General features: G+C 42.2%; 1 protein-coding gene across 3 annotated transcripts in view; it reads left to right on the top strand.

Annotated features, from left to right (window-relative positions):
• Positions 1 to 7,330: 7,330 nt before the first annotated feature.
• The window catches only part of slc9a1a (solute carrier family 9 member A1a), a 34,184-nt gene continuing 14,700 nt past the window's right edge, over positions 7,331 to 26,814 (top strand). For 2 of the 3 annotated variants that reach the window (XM_088305875.1, XM_088305876.1), the window contains exons 1-8: positions 7,331 to 8,467; positions 19,281 to 19,753; positions 20,161 to 20,411; positions 22,747 to 22,964; positions 24,362 to 24,564; positions 25,025 to 25,114; positions 26,255 to 26,325; positions 26,420 to 26,596. In XM_088305875.1, coding sequence (XP_088162001.1) covers positions 8,176 to 8,467; positions 19,281 to 19,753; positions 20,161 to 20,411; positions 22,747 to 22,964; positions 24,362 to 24,564; positions 25,025 to 25,114; positions 26,255 to 26,325; positions 26,420 to 26,596 — 1,775 coding nt within the window. In that variant the 5' untranslated portion in view covers positions 7,331 to 8,175. The remainder of the gene's footprint in view (positions 8,468 to 19,280; positions 19,754 to 20,160; positions 20,412 to 22,746; positions 22,965 to 24,361; positions 24,565 to 25,024; positions 25,115 to 26,254; positions 26,326 to 26,419; positions 26,597 to 26,814) is intronic. The other variant, XM_088305877.1, reaches the window with a different exon arrangement.

Here is a 26,814-nt window from a genome sequence, read left to right as displayed (position 1 = left end):
TTTTGGGGCTTTGTCCAAGACGCAAGTAAGTGGTCAGCCACGACTTCGATGCCAACGTAATGTGTTACATTCACAGCGGCAACATTCATGGGGTTGGAGAATACGCGATCAAGTTTGTGGTTCAACTGAGGTAGATCAGAGAGGGGGGGGGGATGAGAGTGATGCAGAGCTCCACAGAGCCCCAGGGAGGTTATGGGAGAGGGGGGGGGGGCGGGGGTCCAACCATTCTAATGCAATATTTAAAATCCAGCTCTTGTGTATGTGGCGATGCTGAAAAAACCAAAACTGTCCTCTTGTACCATCGTCCACGCTGACTCACGCTATCCATGCACTCTCTTGACATTTTCTGTGAGGCTGGAGGGCGGTGTTGGCCAACACACATATGCAAAAAAACACACCGGGATGCACAATTTGGACAACAGATGAGAAGCCTGGCATTGACTGGAGAGGAGTAGTTATTAAGCAAGACCGATCGGAAAACCTCTGAGGATCTTAGACGGACCAAAAAAACTTAAGGAAAGCCAAGATACAGTCAAGACCAAGACTTTGAAGGGATTGAGACCTAGTCAAGACTTGAACCAATAACCTGGTCCGGCCCCTCTGTCAAATTTTAGAAGCCATTGTGGCCCACCAATCAAAAAGTTTGCCCACCTGGGTTAGACTGAGACCAAGAAGGGTTGACACAGAGTCTCAACCGAGGCCAAGACTGGTTGAGACCAAGACCAAAACCGAGACCAGGTTTAGGACCATATGATGATCGTGTGACATCGACAGTATTTTTTTTTTATGGCGTTTACCCACGTTGTGGATTGTAGTATTGACAAGTACCATTCCTTACGGAGTGCAGCAGCAAGCTTTCCTCCAGTTTTAGCTCAACCCTGAGAGGAGCAGTCCGTCCCCGAAATAGAATCCTGCATGTTTTGTGAGAACTGATATTTTTAACATTTCCCGTGCTGAAAATGTCTGTTTGCGGCTTTATAGTCTTCGACGAGTCTCTCCCGTTATGGAAGCAGTAATCACAGAGGTTCCCTCCTGGTTTTCACCATGCTGGCAACAAACTCCGGAACGGATTCATCACGCGGACTCACACTAAAAACTGAGGCTGATTAAAGACGGGTGACAATATATTTAGCGACGCTCCAATGTTTAACACTGTCGGCCGAGGAGACAGTGGCGCAGTCGCGTGAGCAACCAATCGAGCCAAGTGGGAGAAAATCTCATCATGATGGAAATGACAGCTTTTTCTGCTCAATCAGGCGGCGCCTTATTTTGGGAAGGATAAAATAAATGCTTGTGGGGAGGCTACTGCGCGGTGTTATCATGTGGCTGCCGTAAATCTTGATGGCTGCCAGACGATTACAAATTAGATTTGCCGGAATAACGGTTGGTCACACGTTGAGGGGTTGACTCCAAGACCAAACCATCCTGAGACCAGGTCAAAACCAAAAACTGAGGTGTTAAGATGGAATTCAAGTCTAAGAGCAATCCTTTGAAGGGTTAAGACGGAGATGAAACTTTTAGAAGAATTAAACCGAGTCAAAATTAAGACTAAGGCAGACTGAGACCAAGTCGAGACGGAGATTTTGAGGATGTCAAAACTGATAAGTGGTTGAGATGAGTCAAGACTAAAACTGAGGCAGGGTGAGGCCAAACTTCGACCGAGTCTCGGATATGTCGAAAATGGCAAGACGGACACAGAGGCAGATTGAGACCAAATTCACTGTGAGTCTCCTTCGGGACTTCAAGTGCCTTCGCGAGAGAGAGAGAAAGAGAATTGATGTGCTCGATTTTGTCAGCTTTATGTCCATAATTTCTGGTCCCCGACCTGTCGACTTGTTCTTGCGCAGCATCTCATATCTCACTCGGCCTTGGCCAATGCGGTTCGTCTCAGCCTTGTACGTTCCTCATAACTCTTGCACAAGATCACTGTTAAAACACCAAGTAGGGAAGAAAATAGGACATTGCAGCTTACTTCTATAAACATGCCAAAACAATAATCTACAAAATTAAAGCCTCAATTTTTTTTTTTTTCATTGTGGAGCAGTTTTGTGAATAAATGGTTTCATTTGAGGAGGAACTTTATAATTTTGTGGAATAATATTTTTTGCAGGTTAAGCCCACGTGCCTGGAACAAAGGTTTTATAAAAAAATAAAAATATGACAAATATAACAAATGAACAGTTGTTTTTGGTTTTTTATTTCTTAAATTGTGTATAACGGCACGCAGTATTTTGTATTCATTTAAAAAAAAAAAATCTGCTCTGATGTCATTTTGAGAATATTTATTGTGCAGGCACCTTGAAGGTCAAAATCAAAACTTAGGACCTTGTTGTAAAAATAAAACAATAAATAAATAATAACATTACTTATATTAGAATATTTCCTGGCTGACGTACTCCGTAACAGAAGAATTTGTTTGCCAGTTCTGGTTCTCTTTAGCGTGCATTTAGCATTTCACCACCACTAACATCGCCACTTAGTGGCCTGACATGCATATTACATTTCTTAAAGGTCTGCGTAAATAGGAATTATTTTTGACGCTGAAGTCAGTGTGTAAAATGTCAGTTTTTATTTGGTCGCTATCGCGTAAACGCGTAGCATAACTAGCCTCGGGTTGCTCAGTCCGCCCTGAATCAAATGTCAAGTGTTCATCCAGCGTCGTCGTACCTCCGAGCACTTTTCATGACCTACTTTGATGTTCAAAGTGGCTTTTCCCCTGCCTCCCCTTCCTGCCTTCATGTCTCTTTTTGGGTCTTGCCAGATGTGGCCTACAAGGAGAAGTGCTGAGTGAGTGCACCTTTCATGGCAATGAAGTAAGAGTTATGGTCACCCGCGTGGAACACAAAGAGATGAAACACCTTCGACGAGAGCCAAGCCTGAAGACTGGTCTACAGAAGGACCTGTTTGAACATTCTTATTGTTATGATTAAAACAGTGTGTGGCCAAAGGAAACAACTGCAGTTAAGGCCTTGTGGCTCCCACCTGAAACTCATTTTCACCTTCAAGATGTTTGTGCCACGGCACCAAATCTAACATTTTCTGGAAATTATACCTATGGTAGCACCTTCAGGCACCTTAGAACCGTTTTTTTAGGGTCAACTTTCAGGTGTCCGAGTGCCATCTACTGGTGTTTTTTTTTAACTCTGCCCCAAACTTTTGGTCACGAACCCCTTCGACAGAATTGGCACACACACTTTAGTCCTCAACTGATAATGGTTCAAAATAAAGATGATTATAGCCACCGTCTGAAAAACATGTAGTTGATGGTATTTTTGTCGCAACAAATTGTCTCCAAAAGGATTCGTATTTCATTTCTAAATAGGTTAAACAAACGTTTTCGATAAACGTGAGTTATTTTGGAGATAACTTCTATCATCTAATGCAGTAACCGTCTGCTTGTTGTTTCTAGAATGACAGCGCCGCCTGCTGGTGAATACGTGCACGTGCCGTGGTAAGCTATTCCAAAAAGTTACACACAACTGACTCTGGGGGGCGCTGCTGTTTTATCAGAAGAGCCAATATTTGAGCCAATCATAGTTACGTCTGTATTTATTTTTCATTGGCAAAAACTAGCACATTAAATGTGAAATAATTAAGGAATAAAAACAATTTGAAGGAAGTGGCGCTTTTAATGTAATACATTTTAATGCTAAAGACGGATGGGTGGCGACATCATTGGTGAACTACCTGAATTGTTTTCGCAAAACGACCTCGCTTCCCCAATCAACGCTGGGATTTCATCATTTTTGTCAATGGTGCAAGTCTCTTTCGAGTAAAGATAACAGCACAAGGAAGGATGAATGAAGCAAATTCGTGTGTGTGCTCAATAGCTGTTGAAATCCAGATAACTGAACAGAAAGGAACTGGAATATTTTCATGAATTTGATGTGGCCAAAGGTTTGCGCCCAGATGGATGATTTCCAGATCATCCCACTTCTGATGTGTCAAGGAATTCACCGGTCAATGTTTAGCTATAAAATGCCACTCAAGGTGCAGAAGCAGGGGATACGTTTAATTTAATTTAATTTAATTTAATTTAATTTAATTTAATTTAATTTAATTTAATTTAATTTAATTTAATTTAATTTAATTAAATTAAATTAAATTAAATTAAATTTAATTTAATTTAATTTAATTTAATTTAATTTAATTTAATTTAATTTAATTTAATTTAATTTAATTTAATTCATTCATTCATCCATTAATCCATTCATTTTTTCCTTTTACACGGCCCCATCCAATTTTCGCTCTTGTGACAATGCCAAAGATACAGGTGAACACAAACGTTCCTAGGGCCTGACTGATGTGGATTTTAAGATGTCAATTCCAATATTCAGTAGATTAAGTCTGATCACAAATTAATTAAAAAATAATTTTTTTTGGTCCCTCAATGCCCAGAACAATTAAATTAGAGGCAGGATATTTGAATGTTTTTACAATATTTTGTCCCTTAGTATTTGGTTGACTAAGCAAAACATTTAATAATTTGATAATTTAATAAGGTTTGTTTGACTGTCATATTATTATCATCGTTGTTTCGACTAAGGTAATACTTGCACCTTGACCAATGACTACAACAATTCAGCGCAAGGTAGCAAGACCATGTAAACGCCGACAGTGAGGGGTGACTCTGTTGTAAATCATGATCCCGAACCGGATAAGTGCCGTTCAAAAAAAAATATCACTGAGGCTACTTATAGCAACACAAGCAGCACGAACGTAAAGTCCACCGACTTGACACTGTCAACAACACAACAACAAAGATTTTTCTTTACATTCTGTTTACAGGATGAGGGACACGACGGCAGTCAGATTTATGACGATGACCCGTCTTGAATTTGGGATCTAAAAACAAATGGAGACACGACACCATCCCGGTATAAAGACATGTACGTTATCCCTGACGCGTGTCTGTCAGCAGATGAGGGCGACGTGTTTTCGATGGTTGAGGTGACTATTTGAAGATTTGCTTCTGATACGTCGTATCAGCTGGATGTCGGTCTGTCTCTCAGATCTGCGGCATCCTCTCGGCGCTCACGAAGGCCAGTGACCTAAAAGCTCTGTATAAGACTAATCTAAAGTCAAAGAGCTCATCTTTTCTGGTCATTTTCCCGCTAGTCACAAGCCATCATGCGTTTTGGCTACATGCTAGTTATATTAGCATTCTAGAATTATTTCATTTTTAAAGTAATATTCTAATCAACCTCAAGTGTCAAATATGTCATTAATTGTTTATAATATACTGGATGAAACAAAGTAAAAACGAGTCACCTTTTCTGGTCATTTTCATGCTAGTTTGTGATCTATTAAGCATTTGGCTACATGCTACTTTTGTTAGCATCTGCTTGGGAAAATTTGCGCGTGGATGTGATGCATCATTTCCTGTTCTGTGGATATTAAAGTTTTGAAGTAACATCAAAGCATTCTTAACTGTCACACAATTGAAAAGAAGTCAATCACTGTGTAAAATGACAAAACAAAGTGCTTACACTTCTCTGGTAATTGTAATGCTAGTTAGCTATTTTGCCTTCCACGACCTGGTAGTTAGGATATGCTTAGTATAATGAAAGTATCTTTTAAAATCCTCATCACATTTCTAACTGTCATTAAAGCATTATGCTGGTCATTTTAATGCTAGTCAGGAGACATCTTTCCATGTTCGGCTGTATGCTAGCTATGTTAGCATCAGCTTGGTAAAACTGAAAATAAATAAAGAAATAAATAAGAAAGGAAGAAAATTTTACTTTTAACATCTACTGTCACGGGAAACACACAAAAAGAGAAGTCAACCGCTGTGCCAACTGTATGAAAAATACAGAGAGTCACCGCATGATTTGATTGCTAAGAAACCCATTTTGAAAAATCTCGCCTTGGGCATTGAACCATCCCAACATTTTCTGAACCGCTCTTCCTCAGTAGAAAAAAAATGTGAAAACTATTCACACTTCTCTGGCCATGTTGCTGTTAGCCAGTACGAGTTTGGTGACATTTTGCAAAAGCAAGTACGTGGTAAACTTAATTTGTTTATGTAATCCATTTCCTGATTTATGGTTATCATCTCACACTTCCTCTTTTCCCTTTGTAAATGTCCTATTTCCTGGTCGGTGAAGCTACTTTGATGTGTAATTCACTTTAGTAGTGACAGATAAAAGGCCAATCCTTAACACTAATGACACTACAAAGCACAACACAGGGATATGAAAAGTATAACACAATCAGGAGTGGCGAAGAAAAATGACCGCCGCCTCTAAAGTTGACTGGACGCCATTTAAAATGTACGCACGGTGAAAACAACTGACAAAGCGCCTTTGATAAAGAGTGCTGAGTCACGTTTAGTCATAAGTCAAGTCGCAGTCTTGAGAGGCCTCTCCTGAAAGCCTAAACAAGCAGTCAGAAGGTCTGGTTGAAAAAAAGCAAATATACATTTCTGCAGCCTCAAGTGAATGTTGTGATCTTGTCTGGCCTGGTAGAAATTAATTCTCTAAATATATGCACCCGCATTCCCGCAGCGCCATTTGTGAATACCAATCTTGGCGTTTAGGCCATTTGGGTGATTTGAAGTTATTCACATGACAGAGCACGGAAAGATTTGCTGAGGACAAGGTTGAATGATATAACGTCAAAGGGGATTTTTTTTATTGGATCTAAGGTTAAATTGAAATACTTCATGACTGATATAATCACGAGAAAGTCCTTCTGCACAAGATATGATTGCATTTGTTCGTAATTCTTAAAGAGCCTTAGAGAAGCCTATTGACTGGCAGTATCTTAATTATTTATTTATATTTTCAAGCAAAATGCACATTGAATGTTTATCAGTTTTTTTAATGTATTTATTTTTAGATGCTTTGGGTAAAAACAACAAAAAAACAACATAAATACACATTCTAATCCATTTCACTGTCCATCAATTATAAATGGGTTTTCACTGTTCTCGGGCCGGTCCGGTCCCTATCCCCCACAAAAAGCATTGGTCCACTTCTCTGTGTTTTATGTTTTATTTTGACTTCAAAAAGACGACCAGGGCTGTTCAGAGACTGTGGATAGGCTGGATGCGACCTTATTTTGCTTAGGTCAAAAGTCTGGTCTGGATGGTTGCGCACGGCCTGCTCCGTCAAAAATTAATTGATAATTTCAACAAGACAAGAAATAGCATGTTGAAAGTGTGTTACAATTCTCGAGCCTTGGGGTATTTTGACAAAAGCATTTAAAACTCAATGCTCATTTGTCTCCTTCAAACTGACTTGAAAGAGGAAATGAAAGTATTTGTCGCGCTCAGATGATCAAAGGAAACACATGAGCGTCATAAGATAGTGTTTCTCTCCCAGGCCGACGTCCGAAACCTCCATGCCGGTCGGCGTCGCTGTTTCACGGCCACCGTCCTCCCTCCTCCCTCGCATCCACCAAACCTCCGCGAAAATCGCTGAAGGTTGAACGAGATAACAACACAACCGACTTGGCTCGACAAGCCGAGAAAGAAGCGACCGACACCGCCCCTCCATGACGCTCACCATCGCGGCTGTTCCTTCCCTAAACTGACCCCCGCCAAGGTCCTCCTTCTCCTCCTCCTCAGCAGGGGCGGGAGGCGGCGGGATTGCCGCACACACGCGGCAAAGCCATTGGAGAAAAAAAAAGTTGGCGTTTACACGGCGACGAGACAAAATGCGGCGCGGTTGTGTGGCGACTCAACTTCAAGGTCAGAATCCGAGCTCTGCGGCCGCCGCCGCCGCCTTGCGACTTGGAAGGGGACGGAGAGGCGCGGAGGGGGATGCCGCTGCGTGTCGCTTGTCACCAGCATCAACAATGACACCTTTCCCGGGAGAGGACATCGCTCGCTGCTAAGCCACGCCGACAAACTTGTCCATAAGCCCGGAAAAGGGAGAGTTGCTCCTACTTTTTTTTTTCTTTACAGTACGTCCTTCTATTGCATTATGAGTCTCTTTCAATCATCGTGACGTTTCCTGCTTCCTCCCTTTCACGGCCCTTGGCTGCTCACCTGGCTAGCCCAAACGCTCCAAATCGGCTAGCTAACCGAATAAACCCCCCTCCTCCTGTTACCGAAGTCTTCAAAATTGTTAACTCGGTCGGTCCATGTGGCGAAGTTCGAACCAACAAACTGCCCAGCTTCTTTGAAGTTCAAATAAGCGTCAACACCTCCACTACCTGCCCGAGAAAATGTCCCCCAGGAAAGGCTTTAGTCACCCGGGCGGCTTCGGTAGCAGCTTCCCGGAGCGCGGGCTCCTCGTGTTGGTGCTTCTGGTGCTCCTTCAGGGCTCCGTGCTGCCCCTCGGAGCCGCCAGCTCCCCGGACGTGGGACACCGAGACGAGTCGGACGTCCACGCCGTGGCGCAGGGGAAGCACAACTTTACCAAAAAGAGCTTCCCGGTGCTCAGCTTCGAGTACAAACACATCCAGACCCCCTTTGAGATCTCCTTATGGGTCCTGCTGGCTTCCCTGATGAAATTAGGTGAGTTATTATTTATTTTGTGTTTGTCACGAATGTTTGGGTCAGGTAAGGTGCACCTTGACAATGAGATCCAATGCAGGAGTTGTTTTAAAAAAAATGTTGCATTTACACATAGAGGATGTGCTCATGAGTTATTCATTGAGTTGCAAACTGCACTACATCATACTGTGACTTGTTGACCTGAGAGGCAAAGCCAGAAAAGCCGCTGCTGCTGTTATTCTCGTGTGGTATAGCTCCACACCGTTGCATTCTCAAAATGAACTCCTTAAGTAACCACCTGAATTCGTACACGCCAATTAACGTGCATTTTTCTTGTTTGTAAAACTCAGCGTTTAATTTTTCGCAAAAACCCGACTCGAACCGTTTGTAATTTGTCGTCCGTCGCTCTGGATAAGCCTTTTGGTTGACTGTCATGTGGGAGGAGTTACAACTTATGAAAAAAATATTCCACAAAAGTTGCACATGTTAAAATGACAAAGAAGTATGTTGAACACGTGGTTTGCACGTCTTGCCTCACAGTTTGGAGGATCTTGCGTTTGAATCTCAGCTCCTTCCTTTCAGATTGTTCTTCTTTGTACTTTGGCTTCCTCTCATATTCCAAGAACATGCATATTCATTGAACATTTAATTGTCCATAAGTGCAAGTGAATGCTTCTTAGTGTGTATGTGCTTGTATAGAACTTGTATGACGCCACCTGTGCTTACTACATCCTCTATATGATTTTTCTCATGTGCTGATTAATCATTTAATGACCTTGTTTAATTTGAATTGTCAAAATATTTGGAATTTCACCTCTCAAACGGTAAATATTGTCAGATATTTGTAGTCGTCCACTGTATGGCTGATAACCGCTGTTTGTTGGAGAGTGGGACCATCCCAGCTCACGAATAATTATAAGTGATTTAAATTGAAACGTCATCCAAGGAGTGTGAATTCAAGCCAAAAGTTTACTGAGTACGATAGAAATTGTATGGATGGGTATTATGATCGTTGTCTGAGTCGGTCGTCGGCCAATCGTGGACCACAAGGTCGAGACTGCGGTCAATCACATTCCAGAAAGCGAGAAAAAATAGCTTATCCAAAAAGAGCGCAATGCTGATAATCCGTCCAAGTAAAACACATCTCAGCTGAATGCAACCTTATCCAGATAAGTTTGTCGCGACTCTTTGTTTACCGATGCCTGGGTTGGAATTGGCAGATAAACGGAGCCAAAAGGACACATTGTTAAAGTTCATTGAATTTCCTCGGTTCAGTTGTTCACTCACGGGGTTAAAATCTATATCGATGATTGCTGGTGACGAGGAGAGGACTCCTGCGGCTTTTTCTTTTAAGGCTCGCCACAGCAATGACTAAGCAGTCCTGATGCGGCCGTGGATGAAGGACGGCAGTAGTTTGGCTAATCATCACACTCACAGCAGTAATAATAACAATAATAATAATAATAATAATAATGTCACCTCTGGAGTGTTAGAATTTGCTACAAAGTAAAGTAAGCCGGGCTTTTCTGTCATTATCTTAAATAGAGATGAAATGGTCTGAATTGCAATTATTGTGACCAAAATGATCAATTTCATTTTAATGTGCATTGTTAATCCAATATAATTGTAATTTATGGGTACAACCCCCCCCCCCCCAAAAAAAACAATATGCTTGTTAAAAAATGTATTATTTGAGGCTGAATAAATTTTATTTTGAAAAAAAAAATTCTCTCCGTTATGTTGGACTCTTGATGCATGTCAATATGCAAATTGTTTAATATTCAACTCACAACTTAGGATAAAAAAAACCCTCAAAACACTTGATTAAACAACACATTATGAACTAACGGTTGATGCTGTCCCCCTCCCGTACTGTAGGTGGCAGTAGCGTGCATTGCAGTTTTTACACACACGAAAAGCTTTTTTTTTTTTTTTTTTTTTAAGTTCCTCTTATCTACTGAGTCTGGAATGCTACTGCACCATGTGACCTCTATACAGGTAACCAGTATTTGAGTAAAATCAACCTCAAATAAGATAATACCATTCTTGGATAACACTGACTAAAGCCGAGCCACATTGTTGAAGACAAGAAGGTCGACGCAGGAAGAGACAGCAGAATGTCTGGAGACTGACTGACCGGTGGCCGCAAGCCTCCAATTAACCCAGGAAGGCTGGAAAATGGGATGCGGGTAATTGAATGTGGCTGCTCCACTGCTCGGCCTGGTCCCCGTGTCGGCGCCTGATGGACCCCTCGTATCTTACCCGGCTTGAATGTGCCATCCGCAGTCCATTTATCTCCTCGGCAACCCGTCTGCGCACATGAGCAGATCGCAATCCCTTTAGTTAATCTCAACCTCACTTGCTGCAGTCCCAATACATTTCCCTTGTAGGTATGTGAAACGCCAAAAAGAACGTTTGAGAATAAATCACCCAAGAGCTTGTTTTACTCAATTTTGCGGGAGACTGTTCAGCTGTCAGCACAAGTAATTGCGACCAGTTCATCATCTAAATGACCTACTCCTCTATTTGTTTTAGGATTTTATTTAACATACAAATGTAATGAGTAATGTCTTATCGCCAGGCCATATAATACCTCGAGGATGCCTTGTCGAGACATCAAACAATCCACCAGATTACAGATAACATTTATTGATAGCATGGGGAAAAACAGCCATTGCTTGCCGCTGCAGTTGCTTACTCACTCTCAAACTTTGCACATTTTGATTATATTATTGATTCTGTGGCGTCTTGGTTGTTTTGTTCTACAATACTTGCTGGAAATAGCATGTTAAATGCTAAGATGCTATCGAAGAGCCAAAAATACTTAAAGGGGAAGTCAACCCCAAAAAATTCTTCTAAAAAAAAATGTTCAATGCGCGTTCATTAGTCTAAACATGGCATTCTGGTTCATATTGCGGCCATTTTGATGCTTACTGTCGACTGAAAATGACATCACAGTTGCTCAGATAACAACCAATCATGATTGCTCAGCTTCAGAAAACAGGTGAGCCGTTATTGGTCGTTATCTGAACCGTGACCAACTGTGACGTCATTTTCAGTCGACCGAAGTGACAAAATGGCCACCCTGTGAGATGGCTAATAACAGGTGGATTTTGCCGCTTGATTCATGTTCCACAAACGCAATATCAATCAGAATGCCATTTTTTGACTCGTGGGCCTGCATAGAACAATTTCTTAGAAAAAAAAAATTGGGGGTTGACTTCCCCTTTAATAAAGAAATGAACTGCTGTATACTCAGTAAAATCCAAATAATGTCAAAATCGGGTTGGACACTGTCAAGGCTTTGAGCCAATGACATATCATCACTGCATCATTGTTGCTTCCCCCCCGTGATTTCATCATTGATCCTTTTGCATTCCAAAAAAAAAGTTTAATATTTGTTAACAAGTACGTGCTTGGAGACCCCCTAACAAAAATGACACTCTTACCTTTGAGTATGATGCTCTGTGGCGCTATGAAAGAATGCGTTTAAGAATGAGTGGATGAGTAATACCAAACCGGCAGTGATGAATGGGCCCTCGCACACCCGTGCCAGTAGTTTTACGGCTTGCCGTTAAACTTTGCTGCTACCATCCTCCCACCAGCAATGACACAAAGTCAAATTATTCATAATACACTTATCTTTCCAGTGTGCATTGTTCAAATTTGCTTGCAATGATACAAAGCCTCTAGTACAGCTTCGTCTTTGAAAATGGACAAAATGACCCTGTAATGGCTGCTTCAAACTCGAGTGGCAGATTTGAACATTTTTCTGGCTTGTGTTATTGGCGTCATTTTTGGGTGGTTAAACAAAATTTCATGTTAAGTAATAGGGCTGCACAATATTGGGGAAAAAACTGACATTGCGATTTTTGGGGAGGCTGCGATGTACATTGCGATATTGAAATGAGAAAATGTTTCAGCAAGATGACACAAATAGCTCTGTTTGGGAAGACTTTGCTTCGTTTATTATATGGCCACTTGAGAGCAATACGTGCGCCCGACCCCTCACACACGCAAAACAAAGCTCAAAGAATAATAATATTTGGTGTGAGAGGATGTCGACCCGACGGCTGCTGTTAAGTTAAATGATTACTACTCTTGTGGTTGAGTCCAAAGTTAAATGACCATCAGGAATTTATTGTATGTTGTAGCATCCTTATCTCTTTAACGTATATCGGAAAGATTCCAGGTGAACTATTCGAAACCTCACCTTTGGCAACGTCCGAGTCGTCTTAGATGTGCGACTTAGATTTGAGATAAAAGACATTTTATCTTTAACTTTGTCGGGCCGTTTATTGTGTGAACGGAATCGCCAAGATGGCTAATCTCCGTCATAAAAAATATAGATTCATTTCATTTCGTGAGAACATTTTAGCACTTCCACCTAACATGAATGTCGGAGTCGGAAACGAACCCTGCTCGTCTCTGTACTGTAAGGCGGACGTGCTAACAAGTCGCCCAAGAATCATCCCTTGATACTCCATTTTTCCGCCATTCTAAAAATCATCTCCGGTGTCAGTCATTTTCTGACCGACTCTTTCTTTTTTTTCGACGCATGGTCATGTTCAGCGCTATTCTTTGTCACACGGTTGCTGATCAGAAACATTATTTGACACAAGGTCGATCATGTTCAGAGCTACATTTTGACACTCGTTGGTCATTTGTACTCGGAGGCTCTCTTTGACATTTAGCGCTGCGCCTAGAAACACGGTCGGTCATGTTCAGGGGTACTCTTTGACACGTGTGCTGTCACGTCATGTTCGGACCTACTATTTGAATTTTGGCCCCGTCATGTTCAACACCACTCACGTCCGGAACAATGTTCATTGTTTGCGCCACCAAGGAGTGTGTGCCTGTTGAGCTTACAAGTCGATTCCGCCGCAATTAGTCACCTGGCAACCAGACACAGTTCCTGACCTTTTTTCTAGTGCAGTGGTTTGTTGTAATAACCTCGCTGCTTGAAGGCTCCCCAGAAGACATTTGCGGCAGCCAGGAATGACGAGGGAAGTTGGGGAACGTGACCACCTTATGTTCGACGCTTACGTAACATGCCAAGAGACACTTGGGACCATTCATTTATGTGCGTTGTTGCGCACCGCCAGCGACACTCTCCTGTCGTGTCGTGCTTTCTCACCCATGTTGATTTTAAAACCAACTTTGGAGTAACAATGTGTAAACTGTTCATTCCTAACTTCTTCCATTCCACTGAGCTGGATCCCCAGGAGGATACACAAAAGTTCCCAAATGTTTTTTTTTTTTTGTTCTGTGAGCTTGCACAGTCTTGTCCAAGTCAGGCAGCTATGAATTCAAATGAGTTATTAATGTTTAATTCTCAATACCGGCTCTGATAGCGCTACAGCTGGAAGCAATGTCGTTAATCAACGTCTTCATCCGGTGTGGACTACTAAGTGTGTATTATATTGTCGATTTTGGGTTATCGGTAGTATTTGTATCAGGTTTCTGCTTGTTAATTACTGTTTTATTTTAACTCATTCAATCCATACACACACACACATATACGTTTTCAAAAACGTAGTCCCCGCCTCCCAAAGACATATTTATACGTTGTTTTTTGTTTTTGTTTTTTTTGGCACCAATACTATACTATAGCATTAGAACACAAAATTCTGTTGGCCTCGCAAAACCAGTTAAAATCCAGAAAAAGGCTGGAATTGAGGGGTTTCCTCTAGTGAAAACTTCTGGGATTAAATGAGTTAAATTGCACTTTAGTCCAAACTTAAGGTGTTATTAAAAAAATATATATAAAAACAAACCTTTTAAGGACTAGTGACAATACGTACGTTGATGCTGGAGTCTAGGTCGGTCCAGGTCTTGGTGGGTCAGCTGACACTCCGGCCGTTCACGCTCTCGTAATGATGATGATTAGGTTTAGCACGTGGAACAATTGTTTTGGCGAAGGTTGTGTGTGTAAGCCATTAAATACGACGGAGGGTAATCGCTGTCACATTCGCTTAATGACTTCCAAATACGCATGCCGACCAGCGACCACCTTTAATTCGCTCGTTTCAATCCCAAGCCATTGTGGCCTATTTTTTGCAACATGAGTCACGGCATTGACGTCGGCCTTGCCAAAATAACTTGGCGCCAGTTCACTGTGCTTCATGTCACTCAGAGGAACACCTTCCCATCAGGCACTGCGAGCCTCCTTGTCTTCTTCTTCCAAGATCATCCTGCAAGAATTTCAAAGTCAGCAACAACAGAATGACATCAGAAAAGAACACTAAGATGCGCAATCATATTTTTGTTTCCTCACTACATCCATATTGTGTCTAAAAGGAGCTCAAATGTGCAGTATGTTGCGTGGCCACTCCCACTTGTTTGTTTGTTGCACAATCCTGCAGTTCACGTTGTCCCGGCAGGTGTGCCAATTTACTCAACGGACTGAAGTCATAAAAGGTCCTTCCTATCACTCACTTCCGTCATGTGATTCATAAACAATTTATTTTCAACCATGCTGGTTTTACTTCCGATCAATTCTTTTTTTTGTTGTGTTTCGTAGCTTTGACTTGTTGTTTTATTGATTTATTTTGGCTCACAAATGTAGAGCACAACTCCCCCCCCCCCCCTAGGCCAAATTTGTTCCTGCTACTTTGTTTCCTTTTATAGATTAGATATCACCTGGTTTCACATGCAACAGGCTAAACAAGCAAAGCTCTCAGCTGATGCGGAAGCTAAAAAAAAAAAAAAAAAGTCGGGGCTACCGATCAATACTTAAAAATAAAGACTGGGTGATAATTATACAGCAGGTCCCCAATTCTGTCTAATTTTAATTTGCAAGTATTTTCACGTGACCTGCATTGTTCACTGATTTGCCTTTTTAATGATTCATTGCTTTGTAATTTTCATTGAATGCAAACTATGACATGTTCTAGAGCAGGGGTAGGGAACTCCGGTTCTTGGAGAGCCATATCCCGCCTGTTTTAGACCTCTCCGTACTCCAAACACAGCTGATTTAAAAAAAAAAAAAATTAGAATCATTTCAGGCTTGTGTGGGGCTTGTTGTAAAGATAAAGATAGAGATAAAGATGTCCTTTATTAGTCCCACAATGGGGAAATTTTTAGTGCTTGTTGATGTGATGTGTGAATAACTATTTAGTCATATTCCGATTATCGGCCAGGCCGATTATCAAGGTCAATATTTGCCATTTTCCTATCTGCCTTTTTTTTTTAACTTTCACAGCCAATAAATTAAAAGCCGGTTTATTTTGGTTCGATGCAGCACACTTCTCTCTCTTTGCTGTGCTGGTAACCCTGCCTGCAGAAGCAGATTGGCCCGCCCAGAGCACCACCTATATATAACTGCAGATGAGCCTGGGAGCTTCGTACACTTTTTTGTCAGACTTTTAAAACTAAGTCGTCTATTTTCCAAGTCCTAAAAAAGCTTTAACATGTTGCAAATCATGTTTGGGAGTTTTTAAATCGTTCAAAATTTTGACACCATTTTACCCCTTTTTTCAATAAATGAATATCGGCTTCAGATATACTACTAAGTATCGGTATCGGCCCTGGAAAAAAAGCACATCAGTCCATCACTAATAACGATAGGATTTTATTCTATACTAAGGAGTACTGACAAGTAATGAGAATTATGCCACTTGAGCACAAAATATCTTAATGTCACTTGAAGTATGCATTTTTTTATCTAGACCTTGAGCCTCATAGCATTTATGTATTTGTTGTAATAAAATTTTCTCCCATAACATGAAATAACCAAGTTGCCCCAGGAAGCCCATTTCTTTACTCCCAGCATGGTGCCTGTTTATTCTGAAAGGAAATCCCAGCTCACATGATGATAGGACCTCAAGAGTTACATGGCGAGCAAGCGGTTCACACCACGCTCAATTGCTCGTTTAGCTCAGTGAGGAGGCAGACGACTTCTCAGGTGGTCCTTGCAGTTTGGTCCCTGGTCCGAGTGCTGAAATGGTTTTGGCGTCCAATCACCTTTATCGTAGTGAGCCGGTTCCTGATAGACGCTGACATTTAGTTATTTGTAGCTGAATGCTGTTTACCCTCGAGTACAGGTCAATGTTGGAGTACCTTCAAAATAGATAGCCATGCTTATGATAGCTTTGGGGATTAGTTGTGTAATTCCCATCGCACTCATCAGATTTCAGAGGAAAACACATATGGTTCCGCTTATCAAAGGCTGTCTTTCAGTGCCGCTCTGCTGCGTTGGCGGTGTAAGTTCTATGAAAAGACAATCCATCCTCGGCCGCTTGACATGTCCATGTCGGAAATTCCAGTTGTGCGTTCCCTCCACAGACATCGAATTGTTGGGCTCGCACACTCAGACAGTCATGGCGTTGTCCATGAGATGTGAATATATACAGCTCCCTCCCCCGGCCGGCCTCAGACGTCTTGTATTCCCATGAAACCATTCCTCATGCCTTGTTTGAGCACACTGTGCTGTTACGTGCGCTTGTAATGCGGCCGTTGATGTTATGCGCTTCTCGTCCAAAACTAGAGTAGCAGGAGCCGAGACCGAAAGTCGGAATCGTAATTCACTGGCGTATCTCGCTACACGTTTGCGTGAAAATAATTGCAGTTGTTCGTTGTGGCGCGTGTCGTGACTCGTGAAACATCGTCCGTCGCGTCCCAAATCCGGTACGCATAAACCAAAAATGTTGTTCTGGCCCGCTCGCTTAAACCAAGATCTGTTGGTGACTTGTGACGACTCGGGAGGAAAATTCTTCCCCGATGCGATTTGTGCTGCTGATCAAAGGGAGGACTCACTTTAGGAAAATAGGTCAGAGCCAGTTGGAAGTTCACAAGTACGCAACCGTTCCAATTAGAAGGAGACTAGCGTTCTTAGGAAGTGTGTTCTCGAGTACATTCTTAGGAGTTCAAAAGACCGCACTCTGCATTCTTGACGTTGAGAAACCACTAATGTCTTGAAACAATTGCGGCATATTGGCGTGCACTACTCAAGCAACACGACATCCGCTAAGGCCCCCCATTCCTGGTTGCGCCAACTCCTGGTCTTGTAACAGGAGTCAAGAGCATTCAGAGAGCTTCTCCCATCTCATTTAATAACAATAGGCCGTAACGTCATCTATGCGCTGACGAAAGCTATTCAAAAGACGCTTTCATTCATTTTGATTAATATTCATGAGCCACCGGCATGCTTGTTGAGCCCTCATGTGAGGATGTATCCTTAGTTGGCTCATGTTTCTATATGTGTGTGTGTGTGTGTGTGTGTGTGTGTCCGGCTGAGTTGCGCTTCATGTCAGCTGGCACTGTGCTGCACTTATGTACAGTAAATATAACTGAGGAAAGACTTGTCACTATGGGACTGACGTCACTGTCTCTTTCAAGTCCGTCTTCCTCCTCTTGCAGTTGTCCTGTTGCCTCATTGTGTGGTGCGATTGTGGCATTTTTCAAAGAAATGTATTTCCGTCCCCCATAACTCCAAATTATGCAATGTAAAGATATTAATTTTAATGTAGGGAATTATGAACATTTGGTGTCACTTACAGGCAGTGGTCCTCAACTTCCGGGTGGGATATACAAATGGGGGAGGGAAAAAAAAAGTTGCTGTCGTTTCAGTTTATTTATTATTAGAGGCTAAAAAATATCTTATTTGGAAAAATGACCGGCTTCTCTCCGTTACATTGGACTCTTGACGCGGATGCTAATTGTCTCGGTCGCATTACGCTAATATTAAACCCAAATGAGTTTAAAACAGACCACGTACTCTTGGAGTACTCACAAATACTGAGTATTGGTACTTTTAGTACTTTTGAAATATAGCATTTCATTTAGCTCAATGACAAAAAAAAATCAATCTGCCGCACTATAGCGCCAACTACTGCCAAGGAGGACTTACTCAATGTCAGCTTTATTCATTTTTTTTCTCAGCGAGTACCTTAAAAAAAACCCGGAATCGGCCCGATATCGATACCTGGTATCGGTACTCACACATCGCTAGTCTTCTATTCGTGATTGAATTACCTATTGGGGAAAAATATCTAAAACACAGTGCGTGAATAAGCCACGTTTATAAAGTGGAGAGACAAGCTCAGCAGGAATTGTGCTGAATCGATGTTACGTAAAGCATTAGTTTGCTTGCATGCACAAACAATGCAGCCATCAAGTAAAACGAGCTGCAGCTAGCGAGAGAAGAGGGCGGGGCCAGCTATCAAAACAATGCAAATGGAAGCTCCCGTTTCATTGGAGTGTTATTAACTCCACTATTTTCTTGACTTAGCCGTTGGTGCTCAGCGGCGGTGTTAATTACGAGCAAAAAAATGTGTGTAACCTAAAATGAAAATAAATATATATATCAGGATTAGCAATGATGTGAAATATGAGCCTGACAGACACTAGATAAAAAAGTTATTTTAATTACTTGGAACGCAGCCAAAATTGTATTTGTTTCAAATGGATGGAAAATTTTCTTTCTACCTCATTTCACTTCAATTTTGTAATCATTAGCGGAAATCATCTGGCTGTCGCAACGCTTTGTCAGGTTTGTCAATGACGCGTTTTGGAAATCAGTTCTCATGGCGTCGGGATGTGTCACGCGCTTGGTCTCCTCTTGACAAACTTCAGCTTGACGAGCGGCGCATACTGTGAAGCTTTGAGTCGGCGTGAAGGCGAGGACAAAATGTTGACTTTGAGCCAATTTGCTCGACATCATCCCTCATGAACAGACGAACAAAAAAAGTCTCAAACTCATGTCATAAAACAAACATTTTTATTTGTTTTTTTTCATTCTAGTTTCCTGCATCCATTTTACGGTCATTGTGGAAATTTCCAGGGGTCTAATACACTAATAGATTTTTTTTCTTTATTCCCCCAACCTTATCAGGCTTTCACCTCATCCCTCGCCTGCCTGGGATTGTGCCCGAAAGCTGCCTTCTGATCCTGGTGGGCCTTCTAGTGGGCGGGCTTATCAAACTAGCCGGCCAGAAAGTGCCGCCGGTGCTGGACTCCAACTTGTTCTTCTTCTGCCTGCTGCCGCCCATCATCCTGGATGCCGGCTACTTTTTGCCCATCCGCCCCTTCATGGAGAACCTGGGCACCATCCTGATGTTCGCCGTGGTGGGCACGCTGTGGAACGCTTTCTTCATCGGCGGCCTGCTGTACGCCGTATGCCAGATCCAGCCCAACAATCCGTCCGACCTGCACTCGCTGGAGCTGCTGCCGTGTCTGCTCTTCGGTTCCATCATTTCCGCCGTGGACCCCGTGGCTGTGCTCGCCGTCTTTGAGGAGATTCACATCAATGAGCTGCTGCACATCCTTGTGTTTGGCGAGTCGCTGCTTAACGACGCCGTCACTGTGGTGAGTTGCTGCCCAACTCCTCCGCGGCACACAAAGATCTCAGAAGAGTCACGATATATTATTCGAATATACTTACTTTATAATTTCCTTTGGCGCCCTCTTGTGGCCAAAATAAACAAAGCAAATAGGTGAGGGTTTTTTTTTTTTTAATTTTTTTTTTTAATCTCTATTTCTAACCTTCATGTTGGACCAGAAATGTATCTTTTTGGTGTATGTTATACATTCCAGTAAAACAATAGTATAAAAATATCGTGGAAAGTTAAGCTAATTTCTTTTAGGAAACCTAAACTTGATATTTTAGAGTATTTTTAAAGCAGCTATGAAAACGGCAAAGAGAAAACAATCATTTTGATTATTCAATTAGCGGAGTGACAAATGGGGAAATAAATGACAATCTTGTCTTCAAGGTGCTGTACCATCTTTTCGAGGAGTACTCCGGCGTGGGCACGGTGACGGTGCTGGACGGCGTGCTGGGCGTCATCTCCTTCTTCGTGGTGGCGTTGGGCGGCGTCCTGGTGGGCGCCATCTACGGCATCCTGGCGGCCTTCACCTCACGCTTCACGTCGCACACGCGCGTCATCGAGCCGCTCTTCGTCTTCGTGTACAGTTACATGGCCTACCTGTCGGCAGAGATGTTCCACCTGTCTGGCATCATGGCGTAAGTTTGGCGTCTACTAAAAATAAAAGTCTATTCTCCATGTGTCCCCTTTAAATATCACGTCAGGGTTCACGTCATGTATGTGTTGCTTCATGCACGTTGCAGCACATACTCGCTGTCCCAAGTGTGCTCTCTTGTGTCTGTGAAATAGTTCAGCTGTTTAAGGGACGTCTCTCGTCGTATCCATGTACACTTGGATCTTGATCAGTCTTTCGGCAGCTCTGATGTCATGCGCCCATGCGAGCTTACTACCGCCAGGAAAAAAAAAATTAATTTCCATGCTTCTTCTTGACGTACAGGATTAGATCCTTATGTTGTACATTGTGGAGTGACTAGCATTTATTGGACGTTCGTGGGATTCTTGTGAGTGCTGCTGCGGTGTATTTAAATCTCTCTGTTAATTTCTCCGAAACAGAAATAATGTTCCTCGGACCATTTGACCTCTAAGCCAGTTCCATTGAATGACGTCAAAGTGTCCTATAACGCAACGGAAAATAAACAAGCAATACAAATTTGTTTATTAACTCCTTTGCTCACTAGTTTGCTCAGAATTTAACGCGGTTGTGTTCTTTTACTATCACGATAATTTACCCATTTACCCTTTCAATTTTGCCAGTAGATTAGAAAGGCATACATATAAAATAATCTCATAATTTAATAAAAGAAAGGAGAAAAAAACTATTTTTTTGTTAAATATTTATTTATATTTATTATATATTTATATTATATTTAGATTTTTTAGTTTGTATTTTTATGGAGCTTCTTTTCAGGGCCAAATTGACCTCCTGGGCCAATTATGACGCTAAACAACTAAAATAAGCAATTAGGAGCATAGCACGTTTGTCTCTGAGTCTACACATTTAAAATGGTTCCTTTTGACTCACGGGCCAATTAAAACGATGGGACAATTTGACCCCCGGGTGTGTTTAATGACCCCCAAAAAATGACAGAAACATTAAATAAATGCAATAACCATTTATTTCATCACTAACTGAATTATTTATCATTCTTCAAAGTCTATTTACTGCAGCTTTTCCTTTTATGTTTAAATGACCATTCACACAATTGAGTTTATTGAGTGGTGACGTCATTTGCATACCTTCTGTTCAAGGTCAAATTAAAAATCGGTTATAATTTTGATTCATTGAATGCCTTCCAAGAATCACAAATCAAGAGGATGTGCTCGTAAACGATATGAACAACACATCCAAACTGCAAAATAAGAGTTGAGTAAAAGGAACATGCGACGGGATACTTCTAAGACAGGAGGATTTCGTGAGAAGGCAGACGGGCGTAGGTATGATATAACGCCCCCCCCCCCTGGGTGTCACGGCCGACGCCTGATGCTCAGCTCCAAGGCCGTTCTTATCTTCTCTTCCTCATTGCCCGGATTTGTCACGGCGCGTTTATCTATTTAAGAGAAGGCGACAAGTTATCAATGGAAATCCCTCGCTTCCCTTCCCCTCGCTCAAAAGATGGCGAGCAGCTGCAGAGGCGTTTAAAAAGGTGGATTTTATTTTATTTTTGGCGCCCTGCTTTTGACAGAGCGCAACGGTCGACTCAAACAGGGAAGTGGTGAGCGGCGGCCGGGAACGGGCTTGCGAAATAGCGCGTTGTGGAACTCGAGATGGGTAACCGGAGCCCTCGTTTAGCGGCGGGAGCGACAACACTTGTATTTATTATAGCGGCCGGGGGGTGTTCCACTCCTGTAGATGAATTAGAAGACAACCACAAGAGGAATATGGATGAATACATACTAGATAAGACATTTTTTCACCTTATTCTCTTATCAATTGGACAAAAATTATTAATACTTTTATTTCACTTCCCAACCTAAAAACGTTTGAGGCTACCAAGCTAGAAATGACAAAAAACTAAACACACATACAACGCTCCATTTTCTTGCCGCCCTCATTCTCCTTTCGAATAACATTTCTGTGGCGCCGGTTTGTTGCCGCCAGGTTATTATAAACAATAACAGCAACAAAAAAGATTTATATCTTATTTATATCTTAGCTGTGCCTAAACTGCTGCACATACTCCACAGTGTCCGCTTTGTTGCAGCACTCCAATTTTTTTGCTGCCCTCAGTCTCCATTCAGTTTCGCCGCATCATCCTAACTTTTGAAACTACGCGGTTAGAAATGATGAAAGATAAACACAGATGCTAATGTTAGCTTAGCTGTGCCTGAGCTCTGAATTCTGATACTCCACCGTCTCCACTTTGCTGCGACGCTCCGTTTTCTTGCTGCAAACCGTCGCCATTCGTCTTCTGTATCGCCCAATGGAAAAGGGCCAATATTCTCGATTGTTAATAACGCTCTTCTGCCCTCCAGGTTGATAGCGTGCGGGGCGGTGATGCGGCCGTACGTGGAGGCCAACATCTCCCACAAGTCGCACACCACCATCAAGTACTTCCTGAAGATGTGGAGCAGCGTGAGCGAGACGCTGATCTTCATCTTCCTCGGCGTGGCCACCGTGGACGGCCAGCACAACTGGAACTGGACCTTTGTCACCGTCACCGTCGTCCTGTGCCTGGTGGCGCGGGTCATAGGTAGGTCGGCTAAATTGAGAAATTGACATGTTTTGGCGCATCATTTGCGATCCGCTTGTTGGACCCGACCGACAAATTGACATGTTTTGGCGCATCATTTGCAATCCGCTTGTTGGACCCGACTACGCTATCCGAATCATTATTTCAAAGCCAATCAAGTGTTCAGGGAATGTGCCACAAACCTCTGCTACACTGAGACAGAACCGCAAAAACCGCAGACTTTCAAGTTCTTGCGCAACTACACTAAGGGAGCCTTCCATTTCTGCTGGGTGAATATGTGCAAGGGAGATTAATGCGTATGAGCCGATATGGTAATGAGGTGCTAAAATGCCTCATTACCAGATTCTGCGGGTGTGACTGGAAGCATTGCTGAGTGTTTCCTCGGCGACTCAGATTGCCGTGCTTTCTTTTGGCGGAGGATTCAGGACTCGGAAAGTGGAAACGTGTTGCATCACGCCGTCGTGTGTTTCTTGACTGACTACAGAGTGACTCAGTCATTTTGCTGACTCAGCTTGTTAGGGTGGTTTCCTTTCCTTCTGTTGGGAAAATGCATTCAAAACATACTTGAGTGGTTTTTGTATTGCTTATCACTTGGGAGCTTGTTTTTTTTTTTTCTCTACCAAGCACAAACTATCCAAATCAAATAATGCAAAACGTAAGATTTGATTTTTATCCACTAAAAAAACAAGTTGACGTACAATTTTTACTGCCCATTGTCGCCACCTACTGGTCAGAAGTAATACATTCCTTCCTGCCTGTATTGGCAAAAAACGGTATACAACAGGGCACTATTTTTAGTACCTGCTCAATTCGAACTTGGGATTCTGCACTACTATGTTCCACAGTTTCCACTAGCTCCTTTGGGTTTTGTGTGGGCAAACTACGGCCCGGGGGCCACATCCGGCCCGTTAAACGTTTTAATCCGGCCCGCCGAACTTGGAAAAAATTAAATGAATAAGCCTTGTTCATGTTTTATTTTCTTTTTGTTCACTTTTATTTCAAATGAAATATTACCAAGTATTTTTTTTCTCTGATGAGGTGAGGTTACCAAAACACTCCTTCCATGGTCCGGCCACTCTGTCAAATTTTAGAACCCATTGTGGCCCGCCAATCAAAAAGTTTGCCCACCCCTGGTTTAGTAGCTTTTTCACCATCTCGTCATAAAATCTGTGGAACCTAGAAGTGAAAATATAATTACATAAACTAACATTACCTTAGCTGTGGACGCTCCAGTGTTATACTTGACACCTGTTTTCTTGAATGACATGTTAGCTTAGCTGTGCATTACTTCTTGATTAAAATATAGGTTGAGTCAATATTTCATTGCCATGCCATTGGAACATACATAGAAAAATACTAATATCATTATTCTGATGTTTGTCTCGTGCTCCTGACAGGCGTGGTGGGGCTAACCTACGTCATCAACAAGTTCCGCATCGTCAAACTGACCACTAAGGACCAGTTCATCGTGGCCTATGGCGGCCTGCGCGGTGCCGTCGCCTTCTCTTTGGGCTTCCTGCTGGAAAAGGACCTCTTCCCTCTGAGGAACATGTTCCTCACCGCCATCATCATCGTCATCTTCTTCACCGTCTTTGTGCAGGTGAAGATCGTGACATAAACATTAAAAGTTAAACTGTGGCGATTGGAGTTGGTTTTGTGACAAAATGATGTCATCTTAAATACAATCAAACGAGCGAGGTTAGATGTTGCATAGAATTTAAACTGATTCCTTTTAGCATTCGCTGGCTTATTTATTGCAGGAAACAATGCAGACATTTAATATCCTCACCACGTGAGTGCAACATCCTTTGCTGGAGCCACTCTTAATGGGAGTTATTATCCACTCCAGGCGCTTTTACTTAACCTGATAGTCCGTTTAATCAGCTCGCAGAGGTGACGGGAAGCAGCATACGAACGGCATTTGAATGGATCCGTCCGTCAGTTTGATAGATATAATGATTGCACTGGCCTAACAATTTATTGCAGATTTTGTTTGTCGTGAATATGAATCAGTGATTGACAACAAAAGGTCACATGCTTTTGCTTGATGCTTGTCGCAGGGCATGACCATCAAGCCTTTGGTGGATCTCCTGGCTGTGAAGAAGAAACAAGAGGCTAAGCGCTCCATCAATGAGGAGATCCACACTCAGGTTCGTCTACAGTAATTGCTTCTCGGTATTAACATGAACGGTGTGTGTGTGTGCTGGCCGGGGTGAAGTTCCGTGAACAGAGAAAGGGTTTACATGCCTAACCGGCTAAACGTCATGGCGAGTGCATCTAAAATCGTGCATTTTTTTCACATGTGCGAAGAGATGATGTTTTTTTTTTTTAACATTCAGAAGCGTCATTGTGTTTGAACCAGAAGTTTAAAGGTCAAATAGAATTGGAAAATAATTTATATTGAGACAAAAATATATATTCTATCCTAAAAATATTTATAATTATATTATTGTATTATATCCAGACACATTTGTATTACTAATGCTTTAAAATGCATGAACTGTTTAAAATGCCACGCACAATTTTTTTTATTCAGTCAAAAATTCGGGTGCAAATATCTGCTTGAACGCCTGGATGGATGAAAAATTGAATTACCTTTCAACTGTCCTTTTAATAGGAGAAAAAAAAAAAAACCTGGTCCCTGATTGTCAGCCAGTTTAGATCACTGCTACCACCTACAGGTCATTTAGTGGAACTTCAAGTGCTTATGACCAACTGAAAATTTCCGTTTTGTTTCAGAATAATTCCTTGCTACATCTTGTACAATACACATGAGCCAACAAAACGCACAATTTCCTCGCACGAGTCACTCACACACAAGTCACACACACCCGACCACGATGAGTCAACGGCTCGTTTTCATTCACTTCCAAAAGAGAGCTAAACTGGTGAAATGCAGTATGTCAATAATGTCTTGTTCGGTGTTTGCAAACTTCACATTCCATCTTGAAACAAATAATAGACAGCCTCACAACGAAGACAACAGAGTTCCAATTTTCTTCACTCAGCGCTTCCACTTTGATTGGCGTTGATCATCATTTTGAGTTTTCATTTTTTTTCAGGGTCGTTCATCTTTTATCATCGCTGATGTCAATCACAGAAATGTGATTGTTACTTCCCCGCTGTTCCCCGAATGAATGGAAATGACTTGACGAGAACGTTCCACGTGATTACGCGTGTCACTTTGAAGAAAAAAGAAAGATCTTTCCACTCAAGTGTGAAATTGTACAAAACTTCAATAACATGAGATTTGTTCTCATAGTCATGTTTTTTATTTTTTCCATGTACAGTTCCTTGACCACCTCTTGACTGGGATTGAAGACATCTGTGGACATTATGGACATCATCACTGGAAGGACAAGTATGCTTTTAATTCACTTCGTATGCAAACAAACCCATCCCGGTGTCTAGCGTACATCGACAGCTAAACGTTTCCCTTTCTCGCTTCTTTCCAGGCTGAACCGCTTTAACAAGAAGTACGTGAAGAAGTGCCTGATCGCCGGCGAGCGCTCCAAGGAGCCGCAGCTCATCGCCTTCTACCACAAGCTGGAGATGAAGCATGCCATCGAGCTGGTGGAGAGCGGAGGCGGCGTCAAACTTCCTTCTGCCATACCTTCCACCGTCTCCATGCAGTGAGTACAAAACCGTTGTCTAAAGATTATGCGAGCCCTGGAAAGTTAGGCGGGGGGGGGGGATATTGAGCCACACAAAAATGGGATGGCCGCGTCAATCGTAATGGGGTGGTGATAAAATCTCAAATTCGTGACGACCTTCACTTATTGTCTTAGTGGAGAGGAACTATGTTGAAGTTGTTTTTCCTGAAGGGAAAAGTCGAAAGGAAAAGAAGACA

This window comes from Idiotropiscis lumnitzeri, chromosome 10 (assembly GCF_059441095.1).
Source record: "Idiotropiscis lumnitzeri isolate Australia: NSW breed Sydney's pygmy pipehorse chromosome 10, RoL_Ilum_1.0, whole genome shotgun sequence".
Classification (NCBI taxonomy): Eukaryota; Metazoa; Chordata; class Actinopteri; order Syngnathiformes; family Syngnathidae; genus Idiotropiscis; species Idiotropiscis lumnitzeri.
This window is presented reverse-complemented; position numbering and strand designations above follow the sequence as displayed.